The following is a 24,496-nucleotide window of genomic DNA, read 5'->3' on the forward strand; positions in this document are numbered from 1 at the left end:
TTCCTACATGCTTTATTTCTGGGGCAGATAATGACCGGTTCAGCTCCATCAAACACGTCTTTAGTCAACCGTGGCCTCCGATGATGCTGGGTCTCAGTCTCCCGTGGAGAGAACTCGACTCCTAGAGGAGCCGGCAGCGGACAGAGTGACTGAGCCGCAGAGGCCCCGGTCCCGCTCTAATTAAGCCGACAACGTGGTCTCACCCTGGAGGACTCAGCTGTCACATCCCAGGTTTCCCACAGCAACCCGGGGGCCTTGCATGCTGCCCGCACGGCTCTGCAGACCGGAATGCATGGATTCCTGGGTCCTACAAGCGACAGTGTTGCTCCAGATTCCCAGCTGCCGGACCCAGCGAGCCGGGCCAGTCAGCAGATGGGAACTGGGCTGGAGTGGGTGTCCAGTATTCCATGATGCCAATCGTCCAGATCAGAATGAAGACGGAAAGGAGTGAGGAGACTGGCCGTGGGGGGCAGGCCGGCCAGCGAGGGAAGAGGCCTGAGGCTGGCACCTGCAAGCGCAAACAGTCCTCTTGCTATTAGCAAAGATTATGTGTGGGCTTCTGTTTACCCGGATGGATCAGCTTCTTTTAGGAAATGTGGAGGTTTGACATTGAAGACACGAATATATAGCCTTGAAATTTTCATTTCTTTCCAAGATATTATGATGCTATTAAAAATAAACGTGAGGCGGGCTGACCCCATGGCCTAGTGGTTAAGTTCATGCACTCCACTTGGGCAGCCAGGGGTTTGCGGGTTTGGATCCCAGGTGCAGACATACACACTGCTCATCAGCCATGCTGTGGCAGCATCCCACATACAAAACAGAGGAAGATGGGCACAGATGTTAGCTCAGGGCCAATCTTCCTCAGCAAAAAGAGGAGGATTGGCAACAGATGTTAGCTCAGGACCAATCTTCTTCAACAAACATAAATAAATAAATAAGTGTGAGGGCTGGCCCATGACCTAGTGGTTAAGTCTGGCACACTCTGCTTTGGCAGCCTAGGTTCAGTTCCCAGGCACAGACCTACACCACTCGTCCGTGGCCAGGCTGTGCCAGTGCCCCACATACAAAATAGAGGAAGATCGGCAACAGATGTTAGCTCAAACGGAATCTTCCTCAGCAGAAAAAAAAAAAAGAAGTGTGAGAAAAGAAAACAAAGAGAAGAAAAAAATCCCAAGAAGACTCACAATTAAAAACTAGCCCCTTCGAAAAAGAGAACAAGGTGTTTGAGGACAGTACGTCTCGAGCGCTTAACTTCCTTATAAGGGTGTCTGGTTTTCAACAAGCAAGAAGGACCTCAGCAGGCTCCAGAGGGAAACAGGCCTGTTTATTAAAAGATATAGATTCTGCAAGCTTCAGTAATAAAAGCATCTCATTAAAATAAATAGATCTCCAAAAAATGTATCAATACTATACTATTTTACCTGAAGAGCCTGTATAAATACATGCTTTGCATAGATTTTCAACAGCTCAATGTGACCATACTTAAGTCCATGGGGAGAAAGCTACGCCAAGAATAACAAAAATGACCACCAACAAGGCCACGGGGAGGGCCCCGCTGCCTGGGCAGCATTTTCTTTCTGCCAGAGCTGAGGGCTTCTGCTCGGAAATAAACTGAACCAGCACCAACAGAGAGGTAACCTGGGCACGCTCCTCTTCTCTTGAGATCCCGCTGTGGCTGCCAATGCGACGCACACCTTTCCAGGTCCCTGGAGATCCCCCAGTTCAGCCGGAGAAATTCTGAAAGACGTCAGCTGCCTCCACCCAGTTCTGGAAGCAGGCCAGCCCCTGCTCCCGGATCTGCTTGCGCCCTTTGTCAGTGATGATCTCACCGCTCGGTTTCAGGACCACAAGCCTGGGAGTGACCGTGATGTGGTACCTGGTCCTCAGCTCGCTGCAGAGAGAAGAGGGCGGGCCAAGGGTCAGCACTGGACAGGCGGGCTGCCACTCATCGGAGGGGACCAGGGCCCCCGGTGCCAGCTGCGCCTGCAAAGCCTGCACCTCAGCCCTTGGCACACTCCTCCCTGGGGGCCCCTCCGCGCCTCCTTTCTCCTCGCAGCCATCGGTCCTAAGCCAGAGCCGCCCCAGAGAGTGTGTGCAGGGACGGACTGTTCTGCACCCGTCTGCCTGATGCCACAGCCACAGCCACATGTGACCCCCGAGCGCTTGAACCGTGGCTGGTGGGCCTGAGGAACTGAGTCTTTGTTTCAGTTAATTTTAATTTAAATCTAAGTAGCCACAGGTGGCTGGTGGCTATCATATCGTATGGTGCAATTCTAAACCCACAGACAACCCAATAAATTTACCCCTCCTATGTTTCAAGATGTTGAAAAATAGCGGGTGCGTATAATGGTAGAAGTTGAAATTCCGTGCTTTCTAGATAAACTCAAAGCCTTATAGACTTTGTGCACCACAGATTCAAGGACACGCTGACTGACGCTATGGATGAAACGTTTCGTGGCTGCTTTCCCCGTCACTTGTGACCCCGTGAGTGGCCTTTCACAAAACGGCTCATGTCCCCTTAGGGAGAGGAGCGCCACCTTCTCGGGTGCAGTCCCCGCCACAGCATGGCTGAAGAGAGCCCGCAGCCAGCCCGCCAGGGCCTCGGGCAACAGTGACCTGCTGTCCTCACTGTCAGCCTCTGGATCATGAACCTGAGTGGAAGGAAAACGCTCTCCAGACCCTCCTGTTACCAAGTCTCCTGAGACGTCGCCATCACGGTCTCCCAGCCCCACGTCAAAGACAAATCCTGGCTCAGGAGAGCCACGCGGCCCCTACACCACGAAGAGAATCCGCCTCGTGTTGGCCCGTCCGTGAGACAGGGACAGCACCGGCCGCATGCTCGGTCACAAAGGGGTCCTACTAAATCTCAAACCACCGCTCGGACACAGGCCACTCAATCCGACCATAAGGCAATGGCGCTGGAAACCAGTAAGAAGTAATCTTTTGGAATGAATTTAAAAACTGAAGAGCCGTATGTTAGGTGTGAAGTAACGGTGCAGATGACAAAATCATTAAAGCAGAGGAACGTGGCACACACCACGCACCCGGCTGTGGCTACGGGGAGGCACGTCAGGAAGTCGTGGTCCAAACACGCGTATCGGAACCTGAAAGGCCTCCCCGTGGACCAGCTCTGCCTCTAATCCAGGAAGCTGAGAAACAGTGATGCGGCAAACACGAGGCAAGCGGAAAGAAGGCAAAAGATTGAGGACAGAAATCACGGAGACAGGAAATGAAGCAACACAGGGTGAGCCACAAAACCAAACCTATTCCTGGGAAAGAGGGACACAGCAGAGCTCCAGGGAGACGGAGCGACGACGAGGGAAGAGCGGGCAGCTCAGGGGCAGGGCGGCCCACATGCTGGCCACCGCCGACGTGACCCGCACCCAGGGACAGACAGACGGCCACCATCACTCCTGGAACCTGCGACAACCACAGGGACGGCCCGTCCCCTAAGGAAACACTGCACACGGCCACCACTCCAGCGGCTCCCGGAAGCCAGTCCACGCGGTGTCCACCACCTACTCACGTGGGCAGGAACAAAAAGATCAACTCGTATATGAAAATGCTCGTCCACAGTGAAAAGGACACAAGCGTGACGGCTCTGCTGACACTGCATTTGTAGGACTGACAGTCCCGCAGTGAGACCCAAATCCACGCCGACTGCAGACCAAGGGGACAAACTGTCACCAAGAGGCCACGCAAGTCTAGGAACCAGGCAGGGCGGGAAAAGACAAGTCAGGAGACGTCCCGCCTGGTGTTGCAAGAATCCTGCACAGCCCCTGAAACAGCTAAGAAACCAGCTTCCCCCAGAGGCATGAAACAAGACATGCAGACAAGAGAAGCCACCCTGACGGCTACCCACACAGCCTGCGCCGCCCGGGCCTGAAGCCCCTGTCTGGCAGCGTGGCCTTGGGCTACCACAGAGCCCTCACTGTGGCTGGGGGCGGGGGGTTGGGGGGGTAGGGGGTGTGTCAGAAAGGGAGGGGTGGTCCACTGGGGCTTTACCCCCCAGGAGGAGGAGGCCCTGGAGGGCTTGGACAGTGGTGAGGGGTCTCCTGGAGGCCCTCACACACTTTCCCCAGCCCCCGGGTCCTGACTTAGCATCTACAACCTGATAGGTCCCAGGCCCTGTGGCTGCTGCTGGTCCAGGGCCCCACCTCCCAGACCTGTTGTGAGGATGAAATGACTAATACATGTACAGCTTAGCTAAGGGCTTGGTGCATAATAAGTACTGAGTAATCGCTGGCTATTCTTCTTGGTGGAGCAGACCCACCCCCAATTCCAGCTGGGCCAAGTGCCCAGTCAGCATAATCCCTGGCCCTTGGCTACACTAACCAGCACAGGAATGGAAAACTAGCAGACTCAGAACCATGGAGCGCTTGCCTGTGTTCCGGGAAAGAAGAAGGTGTGAGGATGTGCAGCCTGAGACACAGCAGCTGCTCTGCCACCATGAGGAGAGACTGGATTTGCCAGTGGCCACTGGCTGCAGCCTGAGCATGAAGCAGACATGGCAGAAGGCAAAGCCATGAAACTGTGTCCTCAGGGGCTTCCTGCCTCCCTCGAGACCAGCTCCTGACCTCTGAGTGTTTCAGTTAAGCTGATCAATAACCTTTATTGTTTAAGCTTTGGTTGCTGTGGTTTTAATCGCTTGCAACATTAAATCAAGCTCTGACACACTTAGGGAGATGAGAGGCAAGGTGGGCTCTGAGGAGCAAGGAAGTGTGGGATAGACACTGGGTTGCTCCAGCTTCAAAGAGTCACCTGCTGTGGGCCCGCAAATCGCCACCATGGCAGCCTCTGCCTGGGGACAGCCATAACCTTGGAGCCACATGGGAGAGGCACAGAACCACCCCCCTCCCCTGTAGTCATCTCCATCCCTCTGGGCACTGGGTCCAGAGGGAGCAGACCGTGCCTTGGAAAGGAGAGCGCCTCGTTGCTGGGCAGAAGGAAGTCGTGATAACTGAGCATCTTAACCATTTCAGGGAAACCGGAGGGCCCAGCTCCTCCCTGTCCCCGGTGCTGGGGGTTGTTGCAGTGTTCGCTCCCTCCCTTCACCTAATGCAGCGTTCTCGTTCTCGTCCCTGGCACAGTCGCTTCTGGGTTGCCACGGCAACTTCTGGCTCCAGTCTCTTTCCACCTCGGCTCTGGGCAGACTGTTACCGAGCAAATCTCTCTACTTGCTCCAACCGACCATCAAACAAGTGCCCTGCGGGCACCAAGCACTGGACAATTCAGCTTAGGGGCTGAAGAGACCCCCAAACACACACTCCTAACACAGGGGTACGTTGGGCTTGCAGGGCACAGGCCCTCCCGGCCAGACATGCTCCCAGAGTTCCTAGGGGAACAGAGAAGGAGGGGCTGCCAGGCAGAGAAGTGGGGGCTCCAGAGTTGAGGAGATGCAGCATGTATACGACCTTTGGAGGTGGGAAAGTGTGTGGAGTATTCTGGAACTCAGTGGTCAGTAGTCCACTTGGGCCAGAACACAGGTGGAAAGGGCTGGGGTGGGAGATGAGTGGAGTCAAATGCTTGAGGGCAGGAGAAGACATGGATGGAGCCCTGTGGGCAACAGGAACCAGGAGCCCCTGGAGAGCCGGGGTAGGCTCACCGGGACCCAAGACAAGGCTGGTGCAAGAAGGAGAGTACATTAGATGGGAACACCAAGGCCAGGGGACCCATTTGAATATTCTAACGGTCCAGGACCTCCAGGAAGGGAGCAGAGCAGCAATGAGTAGAAAGAGAGAAGACTGGAGAGCCGCAGACTCAGCAGATTCCGTGGCTAGGGGGCGTGCTGAGTCAGCAGGCCCAGGAGGAGCTGGACCACAGGCTGGAGAGGGCAGTCAGAGGCCTGGTGGAGGCACCGACTCCACCCACTGAGTCCATGGCTCTGATGGAGCCGCTCTGACCCAAGAAACGAGGCCAAGGCGAGTTGTCTCTTCCATCCAACCCAACTCTGCTGGCCTGGAAATCAAGGTGCTCCATCTGCCTGGCCATGGCTGGGGGCAGTGGTGGGGCCAGAGCAGGCAGGAATGGGGCAAGGTCCACTCCAGGTCTCCTTGGGGTCTGCCCAGGTTCCAGAGCCCAAGTGGGTGCTGGTGTTTTGAAGTCACACGTAACATCACCACCCCACGGGTTTCTCATGCACGCACACACCCAGGGTCCCACTGGCAAAGCCAGGAGCTGTTGCTTGGTTCTGGGCCCATAACAGGGGAAGGTAGTCAGGCAGGACGGCCCCTCTTCCATGCTGCCTCTCATTCAGGCCGAGAAGGTCGGCCCCCAGTGCAATGGCCTCGAGTTGTGGGGATGGCAGGAATCACTTCTTCTTTGTCTGGAGGGGGGACTGTCGCCGGGTTCCGTGTGGCCGCACTGGAAAGCCACGTCTGTGGGACGCTGAGGACATGGGCGGCTCTAGGCATGTTCTTCCCACAGGTGCATGGGCTGCGGGTCGGTTCTGCCTCCAGCCACGCCCGGGGCAACCCCGTGGGGGCTCTGCAGCCATTGCTCCTCCTCGAGAGCCTTGGGGGGATTAGCGTGGCCCAGAGGATGGCGGAGGACGCGTTCTGGCCACTGAGGGGAGACAGCTGGGGCCCCTCACCACGACAGCCCCAGGGGGCCCACGGGGCTCCTGTCCTGGCCCGCCCTCCCCGGCCCAGGCAGAGTGCTGTGTCCTGCATGCATCCCGAATCGCCCAGAAGGCGGCAGATGCATCCTACCCTCTTCAGCTTTCCTTGGTGGAGGCCGGTTCCGTTCTGCTTCAAGATCTGGTTCCAGAAATCCGGGCTGGGAGAAGCAGAATTAGGCCATAGCTCCAAGTGGTCCCACAGAATCCCCTTTCCTAACTCACAAATAGCAATGACAGGGCTAACGAGGTTCAGTACGGACAGGCGTAGGGACAGGAGCTAACTCTCCCAGGAGAAAACCGTGCTGGATTCCTTCCAGACCAGGCCGCCCGGGCCCCTGAGCAGCTCAGCGGCTGCGGCGGACTCAGGGGCTTTGAGCAGATAATCCGGGAGCAGAGGGCACCCCGCAAGGCCCTCCCCGACGAGGCTGTGCCACGGTCCCCAGAGGGAGCAGCCAGAACAGAAAGATGGATTCTGAGCCAGGAGCCCTGTCCTCTGCGCCTCAGTGGCACATCTGTGAAATGGGGCAACAGACACCAAGTGGTGGACACAACCTTGGACGTGGCTCCAGTCCACGTATCAGCGCAGTCCCCACATGGGTGTGATGCCTGTGACTCTCAGCAATTAGACACAAGGCTGCGGTCACCCCACCACTGAATCCCAGGGGCGGCTCTGCCCAGGGCCTGAGCTCTCACCTAATTACCAACATGGCCACTCTGCCACTTTCGGAGCTAAGTGCATTCTTTCAAAAGCTGTGTATAATGTGAGTGCTAAGCAAATCAAAATGCATGTTACAACCACCAGGAGACAAGAGGCTAGAAAGAATCCTTTTGCCAAGTAAATCAGAGTCTTCAGATTTATCACCAATAAGACTTTCCCGGTCCTCTCCCCCCCCCTTCTCTCTCTTCCCCCTGATGCTCTCCCCCTCCCACCTGCACATCTTCCCTCCTGCCCCCTCCTCTCCTCTCAGCCCCCATATCCTACCTCCCCCTCCGCGTCCTCCCTCCCCCCCTCCCCGGGCCCCTGGCCACAGCCAATGCAGCGCTAGGGTCACTTTCTAGTTCTTCCTCAAACTCCGAAATCCAACAGAGCTGAGGGTCCCCCACCTCACATCTTTTCTAAAGCAAGGGCGGGCGAGATCTCTTTAGAGAGCAAGGGTTTTGGTCGCCCGACACACGCCGTCCATGAGTCCAGGAACCTGGTTCTTCCTACAGGAGCAGCAGGCGCCTTCACAGTCCAGAGACTCCGGTCACCGCGAGGAGAATGAGACTGCGACGCGGCCAGCACGGGCTCCTCGGCCTGGAGATCCTGCCCCGGCCCCGCACATGGCCCCCGGCCCCCCACATCAACCCCGGCCCCCCGCATCGCCCCAGCTCCGCATCTCGCCCAGCCCCGCACAGGACCCCAGCCCGGCACATCGCCCACCGCCCCGTACATGACCCCAGCCCCGCGCATCGCCGGCCCAGCACATGGCACCCAGCCCCCCACATCGCCCCAGCCCTGCACTGCTGCTGTGTCACCGGCCGGGGGCCTCCAGTGCTGACCGGGCGGCCTCCCGCGTCTCCCTCTCCACTCTGCACACCCGCCCGGTCTTCCCTGTGCGTGGGTGGGGGCACCAGGCTGCGTTTCCCAGAGTAGCGTCTGCAGATCGCAGCATCAGCATCACCGGCGCTCTTTAGGAATGCAGATTCCCGGGGCCCCAGACGCACGACGGCAGAGACAAGGTGGACCCGGATCCAGGCTCGCCAGGCCCCCCTGGGGATGCGGATCCCCGTGCCCTCTGCCAGAGCCTCCCTGGGAAGCTGAGGCAGAGACTGATGTACCCGAGAGAGGCCGGAACGGCGGGGTGGGGGCACCAAGGAGCTGGAGACCGCGGGGGAGGCGCGGGGACTCGGGGACGCGCCGCAGCCCCAGCCCGGCCCACTCACTGCCGGTAGGGGTCGTGGAAGGGCAGCGCCAGCCAGGCGCCGTGCAGCTCGCGCATGAAGGCCCACATCTCCCGCGCGCTGCCGTCGGCCGACACGAAGACCACCTCGAAGGGCGCAGGCGGCCGCGCCGCGCCCACCAGCTCCGCGTAGAAGTCGCAGAGCAGCGGCGTGAAGTCGCGGCTGGGCGCGCACCGGCCCGCGGCGAAGTACAGCGCCACCACCTTGTTCTGCAACGCCGCCTCGGCCTCCACCCACGCGCCGTCGCGGGTCACCAGGCGCCGCCCGCCCAGCACGTCCACCATGGCCGGGCGCGAGGACACCTGCGGGGAGAGGGGGCAGAGGTGAGCGCGGGCGCGCAGGGACACCTGTGGAGGACAGTTACCTGCAGGGAAGGAGGGGGTGAGCGCGGGCGCAGGGACACGGGGGCGGTGGCGAGCGCAGGTGGATGGTCACCTGCAGGCGGGCGGCGGTGTCCGGTCTCCCCTAGCACCGCAGAGCGCGCGGGCGTCAGCCTGCGGCTGGGGCAGGGGCGTCCGCACTGCGGGGGAGACACTCACAGGCTCAGGCGACCTCAGATGCGGCGGCGACGACAGCGCAGCAACCGCCGCCGGGGAGCGGAGCCAGCCCGGCCCCTTCCCCCGGGCTCTCCCGGTCGCGCCCTCCCCACGCCCCGCGCTCTCTGCGCCCCGCCCACCGCGCCTCGCCAGGGCCCCCGCCCGCGCTCTCCACCGCCCCGCGCTCCGCCCGGCCCCGCCCCGCCTGCCACAGGTGTCCTGCGGCCCCGGGAGGGTCAGGGCGGTTGGGCCCGGAGGGGACAGGGACGGCTGGTAGGGAGCCCTGGGCCGCATTCTTTCCGGGGTTTGCTCTGACCCCCTGCGCCCTGGCTGGGAGGGTTCCGGACTCCTGGAAGAAACCGGAGGCGGTTCTTAAAGACTTTTTTCTGGAGAACCAGGGTGTTAATGAGCTAGGCACTGCCGGAGGCCCTGGGAATACGGCAGCGAGAAAAATAGTTCCAGCTCCCTACCCGGGAGGGGAAGGCACTCGCTTGGGGCGCAAAATTCAGGGGAGAGCCAAAACACTCAAGGATCAGGATAAATAGTATTCTAATGCCATATTTTAAAAATTCAAAATTAATGCCCAAAAGTTCATGATGAACAAAATATCCGGCATGTAAATGAGGACGGGGTCCCGCCGGCCCTGGGAGCTGCCCGTACTCCCCTCGCGCCGAGTCCCGGCCGCTCCCTGCCTCGCGGGTCTTACGTTCCACTGGGACCAGAAAACTCGAGGTAAACGAGGAAAGCACAGCGTTGGCGCCCTGGAGAGAAGGGAGGGAAGCGCCGTGGGGTGGGCGGCGACGGCGGGGTCGCGGGCGGGGGACAGGCAGCCTTCCCGGCCGCCCTCTGGCTCTCAGCTTCGCCGGGACAGACGCGGACGCGCGGATGCGCGCTGCCAGCCCCGGCGCCGGGCTGAGCCAGGCTGAGCCGGGCTGGCCGCACCGCACCCTCTGCGCCCAAGCGCGCTGCCGACCGCGCCTCGCTGACTCCAGGAAGACTAGGGGAATTTATAGGAGGACCTGAGAACAAAGCTGAGAGGGGCTGTGAGCAGTATAAATCTTCCATGGGGAGGTCCCTGGCTTTTGTTAAATCTCGGAAACAAGACGAATGGAATGTAGGTAAACTCTAAATACCATCAAGACTGTACTTTGATCCCTTTGGCCTTTTTTCTTTTATCACAACAGCAAGCCAAGGAGAGAACATTCCTTAATACTCCGGGGGGGAGGGGGCGCCCATTCCTGGGAGAGCAGCCCACCCAGGGGACCGGGCAGCCCTCTAGGGGGAGATCCTGGGGAGAGCAGCGGGCAGGCACCCCTCCCACCCAGAGACCCTGCTCCTGCGGGGCTCGGAGGGAGTACGTGTGTGTAAGGAGGAGACCTGGCCCTCAAGAGCCCTCGAGCGCATGCACGGCCGTGCACACTGGCACAGATCAGCTTGTTCACTAGCTCCACGACTCACCAGCGTGCTCAGCCAGTCTTCAAGGGGCTTCCCGGGGCCCTTCCAGTCGCATTAGCTAACTACATCAGCAATGACCCCATTTCCAAATAAGGTCACCTTCAGAGGTTTTGGGGTCAGGATGCCAGCACATCTTTGCTGGGGGCACACAATTCAGCCCCTAACTCAAGGCTGAGGACAGTTCCTTCACGGAGCAGAGCTGCGAGACCTCACAGGAGAGTGGCCAAGGAGGGGGGACGGGGGAGGGCTCCTTGGGCTGGGGAGAGGGGATGGCATCTCGGTCCAGCTGCAGTGGACGTTTCTCAGGAGCGTGGATGCAGATCCCAGAGCAGGCGGGACTGTGCCAGTTTGTGGAGGGCCCTGGACGCCTGGTCTGTGTCACGATGACAGTGTTTATTCAGTGCTATGTGCAGGGTGTCATGTTAGGTGAGTTACCCATTTTATGTTTTGTTAGTCCTCAAAAAAGGCCCACAAAGTATTGTAGGAACGGAATAATATGTTGTGTAGCTCCTCTCTTTGAACAAAGAAATGGTGAAATCAGAAATGTAGACTTTGGTTTTATTAAAAATGAGAAATGATGAAGCCCAGAAGTGCTTTCCTTGTTCAGGTTCTGTGGCTTCGTGCTGCTAACCCCATTCTCCCTGCCTCGCACCTCCAGGTTTCCTTTCTGACTCTTTCTGGAATGATCTTTGTCTCCCTGATACAAAAGGAATAAGAAAAACCCCTGCCTGGTGCTGCCCCTCTTCCTGACTTTGAATGCTAAGTGAGGATGTGACGCCTGGCGCTTCTGCAACCATCTTGAGACTGAGGAAAAGGCCAAGAGAATTTCTGAGATCTCTGCCTCAACCTCTCACATCACTGAGCCACAGAACCCAAATCAGCAATTACCTGTCTCCAGAGAGCTTACAAGAAAAAGAAACCCCTGTTTCAGCAGTTTTCAAAGTATTCTGCAGAACCCTGGGTGACCCAAGATCCTTTCAGATGGCTTGCAGGGTCGAAATTATTATGTTTTATGTATTATGTTTTCATAATAACACCATAATGGAATTTGCCTTCTTCACTGTGTGGACATTCTCCCTGCTGTGCAAAAGCAGCTGTGGCTAAAACCACAGGGACGACCTGAATCAAGCCGGGGCACCAGACAATGCTTCGCAGTGGCTGTGTGCTCCACTTACGTGCATTCACAGGAGCAAAGCCCATTCCATTTAGGAATGTTCGTGACGGCGCTGTCAGAGTGATGAATTTTATTAACTCTCAAACCTTGGCTGCAAGGCTTCTCCATCTTCTGTGCAACAAAATGGAAGTTTGCATAAGGCCCTCTGCTGCGCACCCAAAAGCGGGGGCTTTCTGGAGGAAAAGCACTTGTGCAACTGTTTGAGTTGCAAGCTGAACTAGCCACTTTTTCATGGAACATCATTTCTTCTTGAAAGAACAACTGGCAGACAAATTATGAACATTTAGACGTGGGTCTCTGGCAGACATTTTCTCAGAAATGAATAAATCAAGGCTGTCAATTCAAGAGAAAAACACTGATATTACTTCTTGCCTGTGAAGCCATGCAATTTTTCAAGCAAACACTAAAATGTTGAGGGGCCAGCCTGGTGGCGTAGTGGTTAAGTTCTCACCCTCTGCTTTGGTGGCCCAGAATTTGCAGGTTTGGTTCTTGGGCGCGAACCTACACACTGCTTACCAAGCCATGCTGTGGTAGGCGTCCCATGTATAAAATAGAGGAAGATGGGCACAGATGTTAGCTCAGGGCCAATCTCCCTCACCAAATAAAATAAAATAAAATAAAAATTTGAAAAGCTTATACCCAGACCATGAGCTCAAAAATTTCCCAATACTTAAAGACTTCTCTTGAGAGCTTGGAGGTGATATTAACAAATGTGACATGTTTCATGTTGTATAATAACTGGGTCGACATTTGGAAGTTCTGCTTAATTCAATGAACTAATGTTTTCCAAATGGCCAGTGCACAGTGTTACAAAACCATGCACAGATAAAAAAAAATCTGAACGTGCAAGACGTTCTGATTGATTTTAATGTAACAGGACAAAAAGTTCATTGTTACGATTTCAGATTCCACACTGCAAGTAACCTTGAAGATACTACCACTTGTCAAGTGTTGGCATGGTATCAGAGAGGAATATCCACAAGTATCTGAACAGGCTGTTAAAACCCTCCTCCCTTTTCAAACTGCAGATCTGCCTAAGGCCGGAACTTCTCCACACCCTTCAATCAAAACGCACCACACAGACTCCACACGTTCCACTGAGGAAACTGAAGAAAGAGGGGCAGGAGTGAGGCTGACCATGCCTCCTATTCCAAGGCCGCGCCATTCTCTGTGTCGTCTTCACCTGCCACTGCAGGGAGGGCCCTGGGTGTCTGCTGTGCCCACCCCACCTAGGCCCTTATGTGCGTGCTGTTCAGGAATCGGGGACTATCTTGTAGATGATTATGCCAGGTTAGACCACACAGCAGGAAGAGACACTACTGATCGCTTTAAGACCACTTCATCATTCAGACATCATCACGACGAGGCTGACTCTCTGGGTTTCCGACACATTTCCCAGGCCCGGCTGAAGCCAGAGGCCCTCGTCTCCACCTGACGTGATTCCTGCTCTGCAAAGCGGCCCTTTTGGAGCAACTGTGGATTTCTCCATTTCTCAGAATGGAAAACGGAGATACAGGGAGGCTGAGTAACCCCCCAAAGTCCTGGGTCCAGCTAGGGGGAGCCAGGGTCTGAGCCCAGGAGTCAGACCCCATGGGCCCAACCCCAGCACACACCTGCCAGACACCTGTGCCTCCCTCTGCTGTCCCCTCGGGCGGTGCTGCTCACCAAGGATGCTGCCCATCCCCCAACGACTCGGGATTCTTGGTCTTTCTATTTCCAGATACCTGTAATCTAAACAGGATTAGGGGAGGGCTCAGTGCAGAGGAAAGACAAAGCGAAAGCTGCTGTGACTGCACAGGGGCAAGGGTGCCTCAAGCTGAGCGACCTGGCACTGAGGGTCCCCACACTGATTCACGGCACGATGGAGAGTCCAATGAGCCTGAGCCCCCACGGCTTCAGGAGCCCCTCCAGGGAGGGCCCTTCCCCGGGGCCGGGGGCTCAGAGTCAGCCTACGCACCAGCCCGGCCTCCCCACTCTGATTCTCTCTTTCAAATTTCCTGGGCTCCTTCTTTGACGTGTCTACTTCCATTGGCTGCGGTAACTCCTTTCTGGGACAGGGAGGGAGGGAGGCAGCTGGGCCGCAAGCTTGCTGGTTACTCAGCAAAGAGTCGGCCAGCTGGGGCAGGGCTGGAAGGATGTAAGCCCAGCCCTGGCTTTCAGCATTCTCAAAGCAGCCCTGTCTCATCAGCTTCTCCCTCTGCTGGAAGGTGTGCTCCCAGGAGAGGGGATTAGCGAGCGAGTCCTCCCCGGAGGCCGAAGTCAGAGACCTCGAGGGGCTCGCGCCCGGAGAACAAGGCACCGTGAAGTGACTGGGCGCACACAGCTTCTCGTCACCACGAGGCACACCGCAATTACAGCCGGAAGCTGCCGGCCTCCTCCAGGAAGGAAAATCGTCTTCAAGCCTTGATTAACGAGGTCAGAGACAAAGGCAGCTGCTTTTCGTGTAAAATCTTTTCAGCCTGAACCGACCCCCAGACCTCTGACATGTGGGGCAGAGCATCTGGCAGCCCACGATAGACATGTCACTTCCAGTATCTTCTGCAGCCCCTCCATGGCTTTTTTCTGTCTCATGCATGTGTTTCTTTAAGCTTTTACTAAAAAAAAGAAAAAAGAGAGATTGATTCAGAAACCACACAAAACAAATATGCAGCTTAACGAGCTATCTTAAGGTAAACACCTCTGTAACCCCACCCAAGGCCGGCATCAGGCCTCCTGCCGCCCCCACCCCAGGAGGGAGGCTTCCTGATGCCCTCCTGGCCCAGGGACTCCTGGCAGGGGCAGGGGGAGCTCCTCTATGCCCACAGTGCGGTCCAGGCCCCTCGAGGTGTCCCACATCCTTGTCCTTCTCCTCCCGGCACACTGAGAAGGGAGGGTGCCATCCACTGTTGGAACAGGCCTGACTCTGCGGCCCCTGCAGCCAACACCATCGCTGCACACGCACAGAGAGCGCTTCTCGGAGTCTGGTGGGAAAAGGGAGTCCCATGGTCCTTGGAGGGGCAGGATGACCTCAGACGGCCCGCTGTCAGAAAGCATCACAGGACATCCTTCCTGTCATGAGGTCCCCACTTTCCCTTTTCCGACCAGCCCGCCCCCGCACACACTCAAACCCGCGCAATGTGGTGAGAAAGGTGGTCAGTGGGAGCGGCTCCAAGGGGAACGGGGTTTCCACAGGAGCTTCCGTGGCTCTGCTCGTCGAGAACGAGAGGCTGCAACCTCAGAGCTGGCGGAAGGAGGAGAGGGGGCGGAAGAGATGACTGAGAGCACTTTACAGTTTTCATTTCAGCTGGGTGGGAAAGTTTTTTTTAAAAAGTAAAGATTTGTAAAGGTCTTCTCTCTTGAAACCGACATTTTGATCCCCAGTGGGATAGCTGTTTGGGTCTAATCATGCTTCATCAACCTAAGGATTAATCTGTCACCAGTTCTAGAAGATTCCCAGCAGTGACTCGGAGAATAGCACCTCAGACCCATGTTCTCTATCCTCTTCTTTCAAAACCACCATGAGATGTATGTTGGATCTTCTTGTTCCACATTCCCTCTTATTTTCTTATTTCCATCTGTTTATCTCCCCCTGGGGCATTTTGGGAAATTTCTCAGATCCGCCTTCCAGTTCATTAAATCTCTCCTCAGACGTCTGACCTGCTATTGAACACTTTCATTTGACTTTTTATTTCAATGACTATATTTCCACGTCCAGAAGTTCTATTTTTTCCTTCCAATCTGAGCACTCTTCCTAATAGTGTCTTGTCCCATCTGTTTGATCGTCTTAAGCATGCTTTTATATAAAGTGCTCGGAGCGCTGCCTGGAACCTCCCAGCCCTATGTAAATATTAGCAACGATGACGATGATGGTTTAGGGTCTCATTCAGACTGTTCCCCTTCTGAATTCTCCTTTCTCACACCTCCTGACGCTCCTCCACGGCAGAGCACGTCCTGGCGAGTTTGGGGTGAGGCCATTGGCACTGGGAGTCCTGTGGACGTCGTGTTGAGGACGAGGCTGGCTCGCTCTCTCTCTTGGGCTCGGTGCTCCAAATGCGCAGTGTCCTACGCCAGCCTCTCCTTAACCCTCCCCCCACTTCTGGTGTAGGTTCAGACTCCCCAGTCAGGGGAGGCACCAGACGTGGCTGTGCTGTCTCCCCGCCCACCAGAGGCCTGGCCGGGGACACACCCCTGGGCAGGCAGATGGGGTTCTTTCAATTCGTCTTTTGCCGAGAGAAAACCCAGCCAGTGTCTTGGCTTTGCAAAGCCGTCTTCCTCCCAGTTCTCAGGCTGCACAGACCCAGGCCCCACGCTCTGCCCCGTGAATGCTGACCCGTCCTGGGGGCTCCAGCCCGTCTCTGTGCAGCCCCGGGTCCAGTCCCTGAGCTCGTGCCCGGCTTCCAGTCTGTCGTTCTGGCCCCCGGGCATCTCGCTGCCTTTCCCACAAGCCCAGCTGTGTATTCTTAACTATCGTGTTTCATCCAGCATCTCTGCGCGTTTTCTCCTGGACGAGGGAGGGTGGGGTGCCAGTGGAACCGCCCCCTTCGTTCTGAAACTTTGTCTCTTGGTTTTGGTGTGTTTACTGAAGCTCTTGACAAAGGCCTATGATAATAGCTGGATTTTGTGTTCTAACTCTCGGGGCACTGAGCTCACTCCGATTTGTTATCGGAGATCTATGTGGTTTATTCTTACCTCGGGGGCCTGCAGGCTGTTTATCACACCAGGCCCTCCTCTCTCCCGTCCGCCTCATTCTCCCCCGCCCCTCACTCTCACAGCCCACCTGAAACTGTCAACTCGTCAGTCACGAACGTGAGGAACGTGAGTAGTTTTCCTTTGGCCCAAAATATGCCTGTTAACAGAGGGTGTCACGTGCCCCACGTCCCTAAGAGAGCCCCTGAGTAATCGGGGAAGGCAGCCTCCAGGGCTCCAAATGCAGCTGGATCCACTCTGCTTCCGCCAACAGCCCCCCCACCACCCCACTGAGGAGCCACCAGCAGAAGGCGGACCGCGACAAGAGGGCAGCCTGCTATCCATGGGGGCCAGCCACCGCCCTGCTTGCTCGTCAACCTGCCCCAAACACCAGAGGATGGGCCACTCGGCCCATGACCTGAGCTCCTGTCCCTCCAGGGGACAACACCACTTCCCTGTCCATCCCCAGAGGTTCTTTTCAAGCCTCCATCATTGGTGTGGGCCCCTCCTCCCCCTGCCGGCTTCTTGTGAAGAGACAGAGAGGCCCCCCCCCCCCCCCCCCCCCCCGAAGGAGCCCAGCCCAGAGGAGGGAGGGCCCACGCTCGCTCCCCACCCGGCCTGCAGGCTCCAGAGGGGAGGCGGTGAACATTGGACTCAGTAGAGATTAAAGAGGTGAACTGGGCGAGGAGGCGTGACAACTGAGATTGTCCAGAAAGACGCTGTTAGTGGACGGGAAAGAACTCAGCACAAGGCCGAGACCAGTGGCGGGAGGAAAACGAACGCCCTTCCCTCCTGTTCCTGCCAGCTCACACCGTGCCCTGCCGCTGGATGCCGCTGGTGTGCGCTCCACTCCAATCCTGCCGTCTTCCCTCCCTGAGGTCAGAGGACATGCTGTTCCTCTGCCTCGGGGTCAAAAACGACACAGCACTGGCCCCATCCCAGGTGGCCCTCTGGACGCCACCTGGAGAGGGCCCGGCCTCTGGCTTCTGCCTCCCTCCAAACACCAGCAGAACCCTCGGTTGTTGCTGGAAGCGTTTAAGTACCTACGTCCACATCATTACTGAGCTTTCACTTGAAAATCTCTCTTCGGTTGGACCATTACTCAATACGCTAATTACAAACTCCTCGTCACACTATCCTTGTTCTGGCACATTTACGTACTTGGATAGCCAGAGTCTCGGCCCACCATTTTCTCCTTTCTCTGCCCCGAGCTCTAGTTCTGACGTCCATGCTCACCCGGGAGAGGCCTCCTTCGGGCATGGTCTTCCCTGGTGCGCCAAGTCTGCAGGTCTGGGAGCACCGTCCTTGGCCAGACGCGGGGTTCAGGTCAGCAGCGGGTTCTCAGGCTCCTGGGCGGGGAACACAGTTCCGGAGGAATGAGCCCTGGGTGTCTCATCTCCGCGGTCGGGGAGACGGAGGAGAAGGCATCCCCAGGTCCTCCTGTGCATGGTGCCCTCGCCATGTGCTTGCTGTCCCTCAGAAAGACCTGAGCTCTCGCGACGGGCCCACGAGGGGACATGATGCCTGGAGTCACCTCCTGGAGGGCGGCAGAGGCGCCCGATGCACTCCACCTGGGCACCCTCCCCGTGACCGGACCTGCAGTTACAGCGAGATCCCATCTTGTGAGAGCCTCCGTCTTCCCTTCCTCACTGAGAGCATCCTACTGACAACCATCGTGGCGGTTTTCTACCAGTACCAGGGGTTATCTTCCTAGCCACGGTGCTGATCCGGCCGACGCACACGAGGCTACACGAGGAGGCGGCTTGAGCTAAGACCCGTCACACTTGCTCCCCTCCTGGGCTCGAGCTACAGGGTTCACGCCCTCCCGCAGCGGCCTGTGGCAATTCCTTCAAGTGGCCCTGGAGGGGTAATCGCCCATCTTAAAGGTGGAGATCCGACGGCCGGCTGCCAGTCCGAGGGACAGCTGGTGCTGGGGAGCTCAGTCCATGTGGAGGCGGGATGTAGCGCGAGTACCCCGTCAGGACGCCGAGAGCTGGCTGCTGAGGACAAGCAGTGGGGACTCCGTCCTGCACTGGCTGTGCCCGTTGCTCCTGGTGCTCACGGCCGCCCCCCGCAGACTCCCAGCACAGGCCCACGAGCCTCCGGGAGCACCTATGGACAGCCGGCTCGCTGTCCATCCCCGGTGACCCCCATGGGGGGCCCGGTCCACCTTCCCTGCACCCCACACTGCTCACCGGTGGCTTTGCCAGCACGGAACCAGTAATCCTCAGCAGTCACTGCTCACAGAGGGTCCACACACACAGGTCTCCCCCACCAGAGAGGAGCAGGCCTCAAGCAGGTCTGTCAGCTGGGGCCACGCTTCTCAGAAGCAGCAAAGGGGCAGCCCGAGACCTCATTACTAACTACAAAGGGAAACTCTAGTGCTGCCCGTGAGTGAAGTCACCAAATGCACAGAGGACTTGGATGGATCACGGATGCGACAGGAGCTGACATCACAGAGAATCAACACAGAGAAGTACAAAGTGTGGTGTGTGTGTGTCAGAGAGAGGATGCAGGACACAAGCAGGTGTGGCTCCCTCTGGCATCTCTCTGGCCCGTCCTGCCCATCTGGCCCCTCCAGTTTCTCTAACATAAGCCATGCGCTTTCTCCCCGCAGGGCCTTTGCACGTGCTGTTTCTGCTACCCCTCTTCAGCTCACTTACGCCTACTCTCCCTCAGGCCTCTGATTAAATGCCGTGTTGCAGCAAGTCCACCTTCAGCCCCAGGTCTCCATCAGGCCAGGTTAGCTCCATGGACACATGGTACTGCTTGTGTTGACCATGTTTCACACTTGTAGCCCATTAGCATAAGGACAGGTGTGACCCATCTTCTACGTCACATATAACCATTTAACATCGCAGGATGGTCAGCAGAGCTAGCCATCTGGGCCTGTCCTCTGCGGGCTGTGAGCTTCAGGAGGACGGGCTGCAGCCCCCTGTTCAGAGCCAGCCTGGGGCCTGAAATGGAGCCTTGGAAGCAAAGCAGAGCGGGCCCTGGACCTCGCCAGCCAGGGGCTCAGCCCCATGAGAGCCGCTGCAGGGCCAGCGAGAAGGGTGCCCCCGCGAGGACAGTCATGGCGAGTCCTCCGCAAGGGCCTGCAGTCCCCTCTCCTGTGCTGTCGGGACCCGCTCCCCGGGAGGAAAGCGGTGGGGCCTGCAGCCGGAGCCCCCGACACGGACTCTGCCCCAGCAACGGCCAGGGTAGCGGCTCCCGTCGGGGCCCCCGGACATGCGTGGCGGCCTCCTCCCTTTGCAGCCCCTCCTCCTGGCGGCGGCGCCTCAGCCTGCAGCCCGCAGCATCGCTCCATCTCCCCTGAGCCCTCCCGAGTCCCACAGGCTCTTCCTTGATTGGTGAGATGCCAGAAGCTTCTCTGGGGAGCAACCTCAGGGCAGGACAATGAACCAGAGGCCAGGTCTGTCCCCAGGGTCCCAGGCGAGAGGACACAAGGGACCCAAGAGGGAGCGCGCACCTCCTACCCTGGCTGTCTCGGCTGCTGTCCCCCACGTCCCCAGCAGATGGGCAGCACTGGGCGTGGGCTGCCCGCAGTGGCCAGGCTGCGGCACTCTTCTCCAGGGGCGCCTGGGGACGGCTTCATGTTGAGACGCCCGCGTGGGACACCGCGCCGGGCTGTACAGAGAACACCTCCGTACTGCAGAAGGGTCCCCCACTAGCCCTGTGGACGGCCATCACAAGCTCGTCTGCCCTCCCGACCCACACACGGCCGTCTGTCCAACGGGAGTGATGATGACGCCCAGCTTTCAGGAGGCGGCCATGGTAAGGATTTTGTATCTTATATATCACACACACACACAACCACCAACGCCCCAGCATGCACACGCCGTGTCCCGTCATCCACAAATCTGAGCGGCTGCCATGTGTTACACAGAAGTGGTGGGCTGACAAACTGGGAGCACCAGCTCTGGAGGCAGGAGCTCAAGGTCAAGGTGGCAGCAGGCTGGCAAGGACCCCCTTTCTGGTCCTCAGAGGGCACCTCCTCACCATGTGCTGACACTATGGGAAGGGTGAGGAGCTCTCTGCGGTCTCTCTTACAAGGACACTGATGCCCTCAGGGGGATCCACACCTCACCTGCCAAAGGCCCCGCCTCCTGGCACCCCACCCCGGGCGTGGGGAGTCAACGTGAACTGGGGGAGACCGTCTGCAGCAGCACGGCCTCTCCTTTCCGCCGGGTGCCTTCGCCAGGCACGCGCGCGTCTCCGCGGAGTCCTCATCCTGCCGGCTGTCAGGAGCACGTCTGCTCGGTCGAGGGCCGAGGTGGGCTCGCCTGCAGCGCTCTCGCGGCCTGTCCTGCACTGAACTTCTCTCCGTCTGGGGTTCTTCCGAGTCCACAGCCACGGCTGCCTGACCCCCATCAAGTCCAGGCTGGCGCGTCCCTCATCCTCCAGCTGGCAGCCGACAGCAGAGGTGGTGCGGGACGCCTGAGGGCCAGCTCCCAGCCTGCAGCCCGTGCTGAGACGTCTCCCACCAAGCCTCCCCGGGTCCAACCACCTTTCCTCTTGAGTGACTTGACCCCAACAAGTGCTGGTCAACCCCATTCCCTAATGGCAACCAGCAAGCAGCCATCTTGAAGGACTTCTTCAGGATCGGTTACCAAAGACAGATCTTAAAAGGCAATCTCAAACTTCTCCCAAAGTCGCTGGGAGGGAACCCACTTTCAGAGGAGACTGCCCCAGCCCCCACGGTCGTGGGCCCCAGGGCTCAGCAGGACAGGAGCAGCGTTATTTATCCACTAATTCCTTCTTGCTGTGACCACAGTTTCTCCAAAATAAATACTTCGATGTATTACCTAAGACAGACATTTGGCTTTATTCTTTTCCACAAATTTAGACAAGAACATCATTGATATTCAGAGACTAGTACGTCGATGGAGATATGAAATAAATCAAAGCAGGTTTGCAATGGCTGTTGCCCGAGGATTCTGAGACACGGGGCATAAAGAAACGCAGATGCCAAGGCTGTGCCCGCCCTGAGCACAGAGGTAGCTGTTGTCTCGGCTGCCTTCTCCTTTAGTCTCAGATCTTTTTTTGCTGAGAAAGATTCACCCTGAGCTAACATCTGTGCCAATCCTCTATTTTGCACATGGGACGCCACCACAGCACGGCTGATGAGTGGAGTAGGTCTGTGCCCGGGACCTAAAGTCATGAACCCAGGCCGCCGAAGCAGAGCGCACTGAACTTAACCACGACGCCACAGCTCCCCCACCTCCAGCCTCAGATCTTCTGCGCTCACGCTGTGCAGGGAAGGTAAGTAGTCCCAAGCATGAATGCTCATCTTCATTACACTTCAGGCACTCTTTCCAGAGCGTGCATTTTCATGGAACACTGCGGGTTCTTGAATGCGTGCCCAGCCCTCAGGGACACACAGCTCTCAGGGCAGAACGTGGGGCTGGCGTGACCTCGAGCTGCCCTCCCCAGTAGACGTGGCCATGTGAGAACGGAAAGCGAGCCCCACCAGAGTCCGGGCGCACCTCTTCCCTTCATGTCAGATCCTGCCACCCTTCCCGCCTGGATGTCTGAGGAGCCAGCATGCCCCAGCCCAGGAGGACCCGGGGCACCGGTGGTCACTGCCGGAAAGGTCGAGGCTGGAGCGGTGCTGACTGACTGCTAACTGGTGCAAACGACGTTCAGTCCACAGAAACAGTAGCAGCTGGGGCACCTCGCAAAGAACATGCAAAACCCCCAATGGGGCAAGTGTTCCGAGTCATGACCTGGAGCGGGAACACCCTCCACTGCACAACTGGCACCCGACGCAGAGACCGCGAAGGTCAGCACACAGGTGGAAGTCATTAGATGCAAAACTGCAGCAAAGCTAATGCAATGTACCCAGCATGGCCTCTGTCAGGAGCGGACGTCGGGAACCGAGGACTCCCACCCCATAGCTCCAGGCCACCCCTCGCCAGCCCGTGCCTGCGCAGCCCTCCGGCCTGTCACTTGGCCCTCAGGCCATCTTCCCCCTGAAGTGTTTATCTAGGACCCTCAAGAAGGGGGCCTCAGCACGAGGAGCAGAGACTTTGTCCGCCCGCCCCCTCAGTGTGTCCACCTTCGCCCGGGAAGGAGGCGGCCAGGAGGGACGGTGCCGGGCCTCCCCTCCTCCTGTGGCAGGGACACCGCCCGCCAGCCGTGCGGGCCTCCCACACTCCCCCACACGAACTGGTCCTGGAGGTGGGCCGCCTTGTAGGACTGCCTCCGTACCCATTTATTCTCAAACTGCTTTCACAAAACCCCACGGGACCACACGTGCACCTGTGTCGAGCACTGCCCTGGTCCCTCACGCGGCCACCTGTGTGTGCCGACACCGCCCCCACCGAGGCGGCTTCCACAGCCCCGTGCACGCGGGGCGGCCGATACTCGGGTGTGCACCACACGGGGGAGCGTGCCAGCCAAGGTGCACTCTCGAAGATTCCTCACTGCAGTGGGCTGCGTCTGGAGGGAGGGACGTCGTGGTGAGACCCCCGAGAGGGGCAAGAAGAGTTCTCGGCCCAGCCTGGGTGACCCGGGTCCACCCCCGACGTGTCTGCCCCCGTGAGGCGCGCGGCCGGCCGAGCTCACACTGGACTCCCAGCCAAAGCCAAGCAGACAGCACGGGGAAGGAGCTTTCGGGAGGGAGAGCGGAGTGCACAAGGTCTCACACCCGGCTGCTGCTGTGCTGTTCTTCCCGTTTCTGGCTTTTCACTCCCTTCCGGGGCTGCTGGCCTCTCCCGGCGCTGCTTTCCCACGGGCTGGCCCTCTTCCTGAGCCCCTCTTGGTGGCCGCAGAATCACAGACGGGCAGCGTCAGAAGGGGCTGCCCGGGCCGAGGGGCTCCCTTGAGCTTCTGGTCAACCCGCAGGCCTCTCAGCTCGGACTGGCCCAGCAACGGCAGCGCCGTGGGCGCCCTCGGGCCCCACGCAGGCCACACGTGTCCGCCCAGCTCCTCATGTGCTGCAGCCTCCGCTCTGCCTCTCCACAAAGATCCGCTCCACTCTGACAATCTCCTCCTTACAACCTTCTGGTTCCCACCACTTATTTTCCTGAGAAACTAGTTTTTCATTACTTTAGCCCAACACTACACCCCAGCAGTGGACCACAGCACAAGGACGGACCCGCTGGTGGAGGTCACAAGCCCCAGCCACCCGCCTCCTCCCAGGGGACGTAAACACACTACCTGGCAGTGCAGGCCACGGCCCCCACCCGCCCAGGGGGCTGTCGGAAACAGACTCTTGGGGCCCAGCCCAAATCCAGAACCAGAAACCCTGTCCCACCTGTCTTCCTCGAGAGTTCCGGTCTCACCTCAGGGGGCTGCTAACAGCTCTCCTGGGGTATACTTACCTACTATCGGAAAACCGATTTTAAGAGAAGCATTCGTTTTACTAAGTTCAGAGTTGTACCACCATCACCATCATCTAATTTTGACCATTTACCTCACTCAGAAAGACCCCAAGTGTCCACCGGCAGCTGGTCTCCATTCCCAGCCCCAGCCCCCCACCCCCAAAACCAGTAATGAACTTTCTCTCCCTGGCCTGCCTCTCAGGACTTCTCACATCAACGGGGTCACACAGCGCGTGGTCTCTTCCATCCGGCACCTTGCACGTTGCGTGTCTCTGAGGCTCTCTTGGAGCGTGGACCAGCTCAGGCCTTGCGCCCTCTGCAGTGTTGCAGTGTGTGCACATACCACGGTGTGTTCATCCACTCACCGGCTGACAGGCGCTGGGGCTATTGTGAATAATGGGACAAGCACCAGTTTACAAGTTTTCTGCAGACCTATCTTTTCAATTCTTCCGTGTTTATTCTTAGGAACCTGGGTCACACGGCAAGTTTATACTTCAACCTTTTAAGAAACTGCTACACTGTTACCCAAAGGGGCAGCTCCAGCTCTTCACATCCTCACCAACGTCCGTCATCGCCCCTCCTTGGCTCCCAGTCCTTCTAGGGGGTGGGAAGTGGCATCTCAATTTTAATTTTCATTTCCCTAATGACTAAGGATTGTCAACCTTACAAATAAAACAGTTATTTTACCAGCAAAACAAGTTTATTCAGGAATAGCCAAAGAATTGTAATTGAGGATGTGTACGCTGTGATGGACCACAGGCAAACCCAACAAGGG

The 24,496-nt window shown here is 57.9% G+C and overlaps 1 protein-coding gene across 1 annotated transcript; it reads right to left on the reverse strand.

The window, feature by feature from the left end:
* Nucleotides 1-1,725: 1,725 nt before the first annotated feature.
* LOC124233883 (nucleoredoxin-like protein 2) lies at nucleotides 1,726-9,153 on the reverse strand. Its single transcript, XM_046651147.1, has 3 exons — nucleotides 9,106-9,153; nucleotides 8,549-8,868; nucleotides 1,726-1,894 (listed from the first exon to the last, which is right to left on the reverse strand). The coding sequence occupies exons 2-3, from the start codon at nucleotides 8,848-8,850 to the stop codon at nucleotides 1,726-1,728; spliced, it is 471 nt and encodes a 156-aa protein (XP_046507103.1). The 5' UTR covers nucleotides 8,851-8,868; nucleotides 9,106-9,153.
* Nucleotides 9,154-24,496: the final 15,343 nt, after the last annotated feature.

The sequence above is a fragment of the Equus quagga genome, unplaced genomic scaffold, assembly GCF_021613505.1.
Source record: "Equus quagga isolate Etosha38 unplaced genomic scaffold, UCLA_HA_Equagga_1.0 268.2_RagTag, whole genome shotgun sequence".
Taxonomy (NCBI): domain Eukaryota; kingdom Metazoa; phylum Chordata; class Mammalia; order Perissodactyla; family Equidae; genus Equus; species Equus quagga.

What these genes read in the sequence shown, in the direction of transcription:
- LOC124233883 (XM_046651147.1), bottom strand. Translation starts at nt 8,850, where the DNA reads ATGGTGGACGTGCTGGGCGGGCGGCGCCTGGTGACCCGCGACGGCGCG. An exon ending in TTCCACGACCCCTACCGGCA is followed by an intron (nt 1,895 to 8,548) that starts GTGAGTGGGCCG and finishes TTCTCTCTGCAG; the next exon opens with CGAGCTGAGGACCAGGTACC.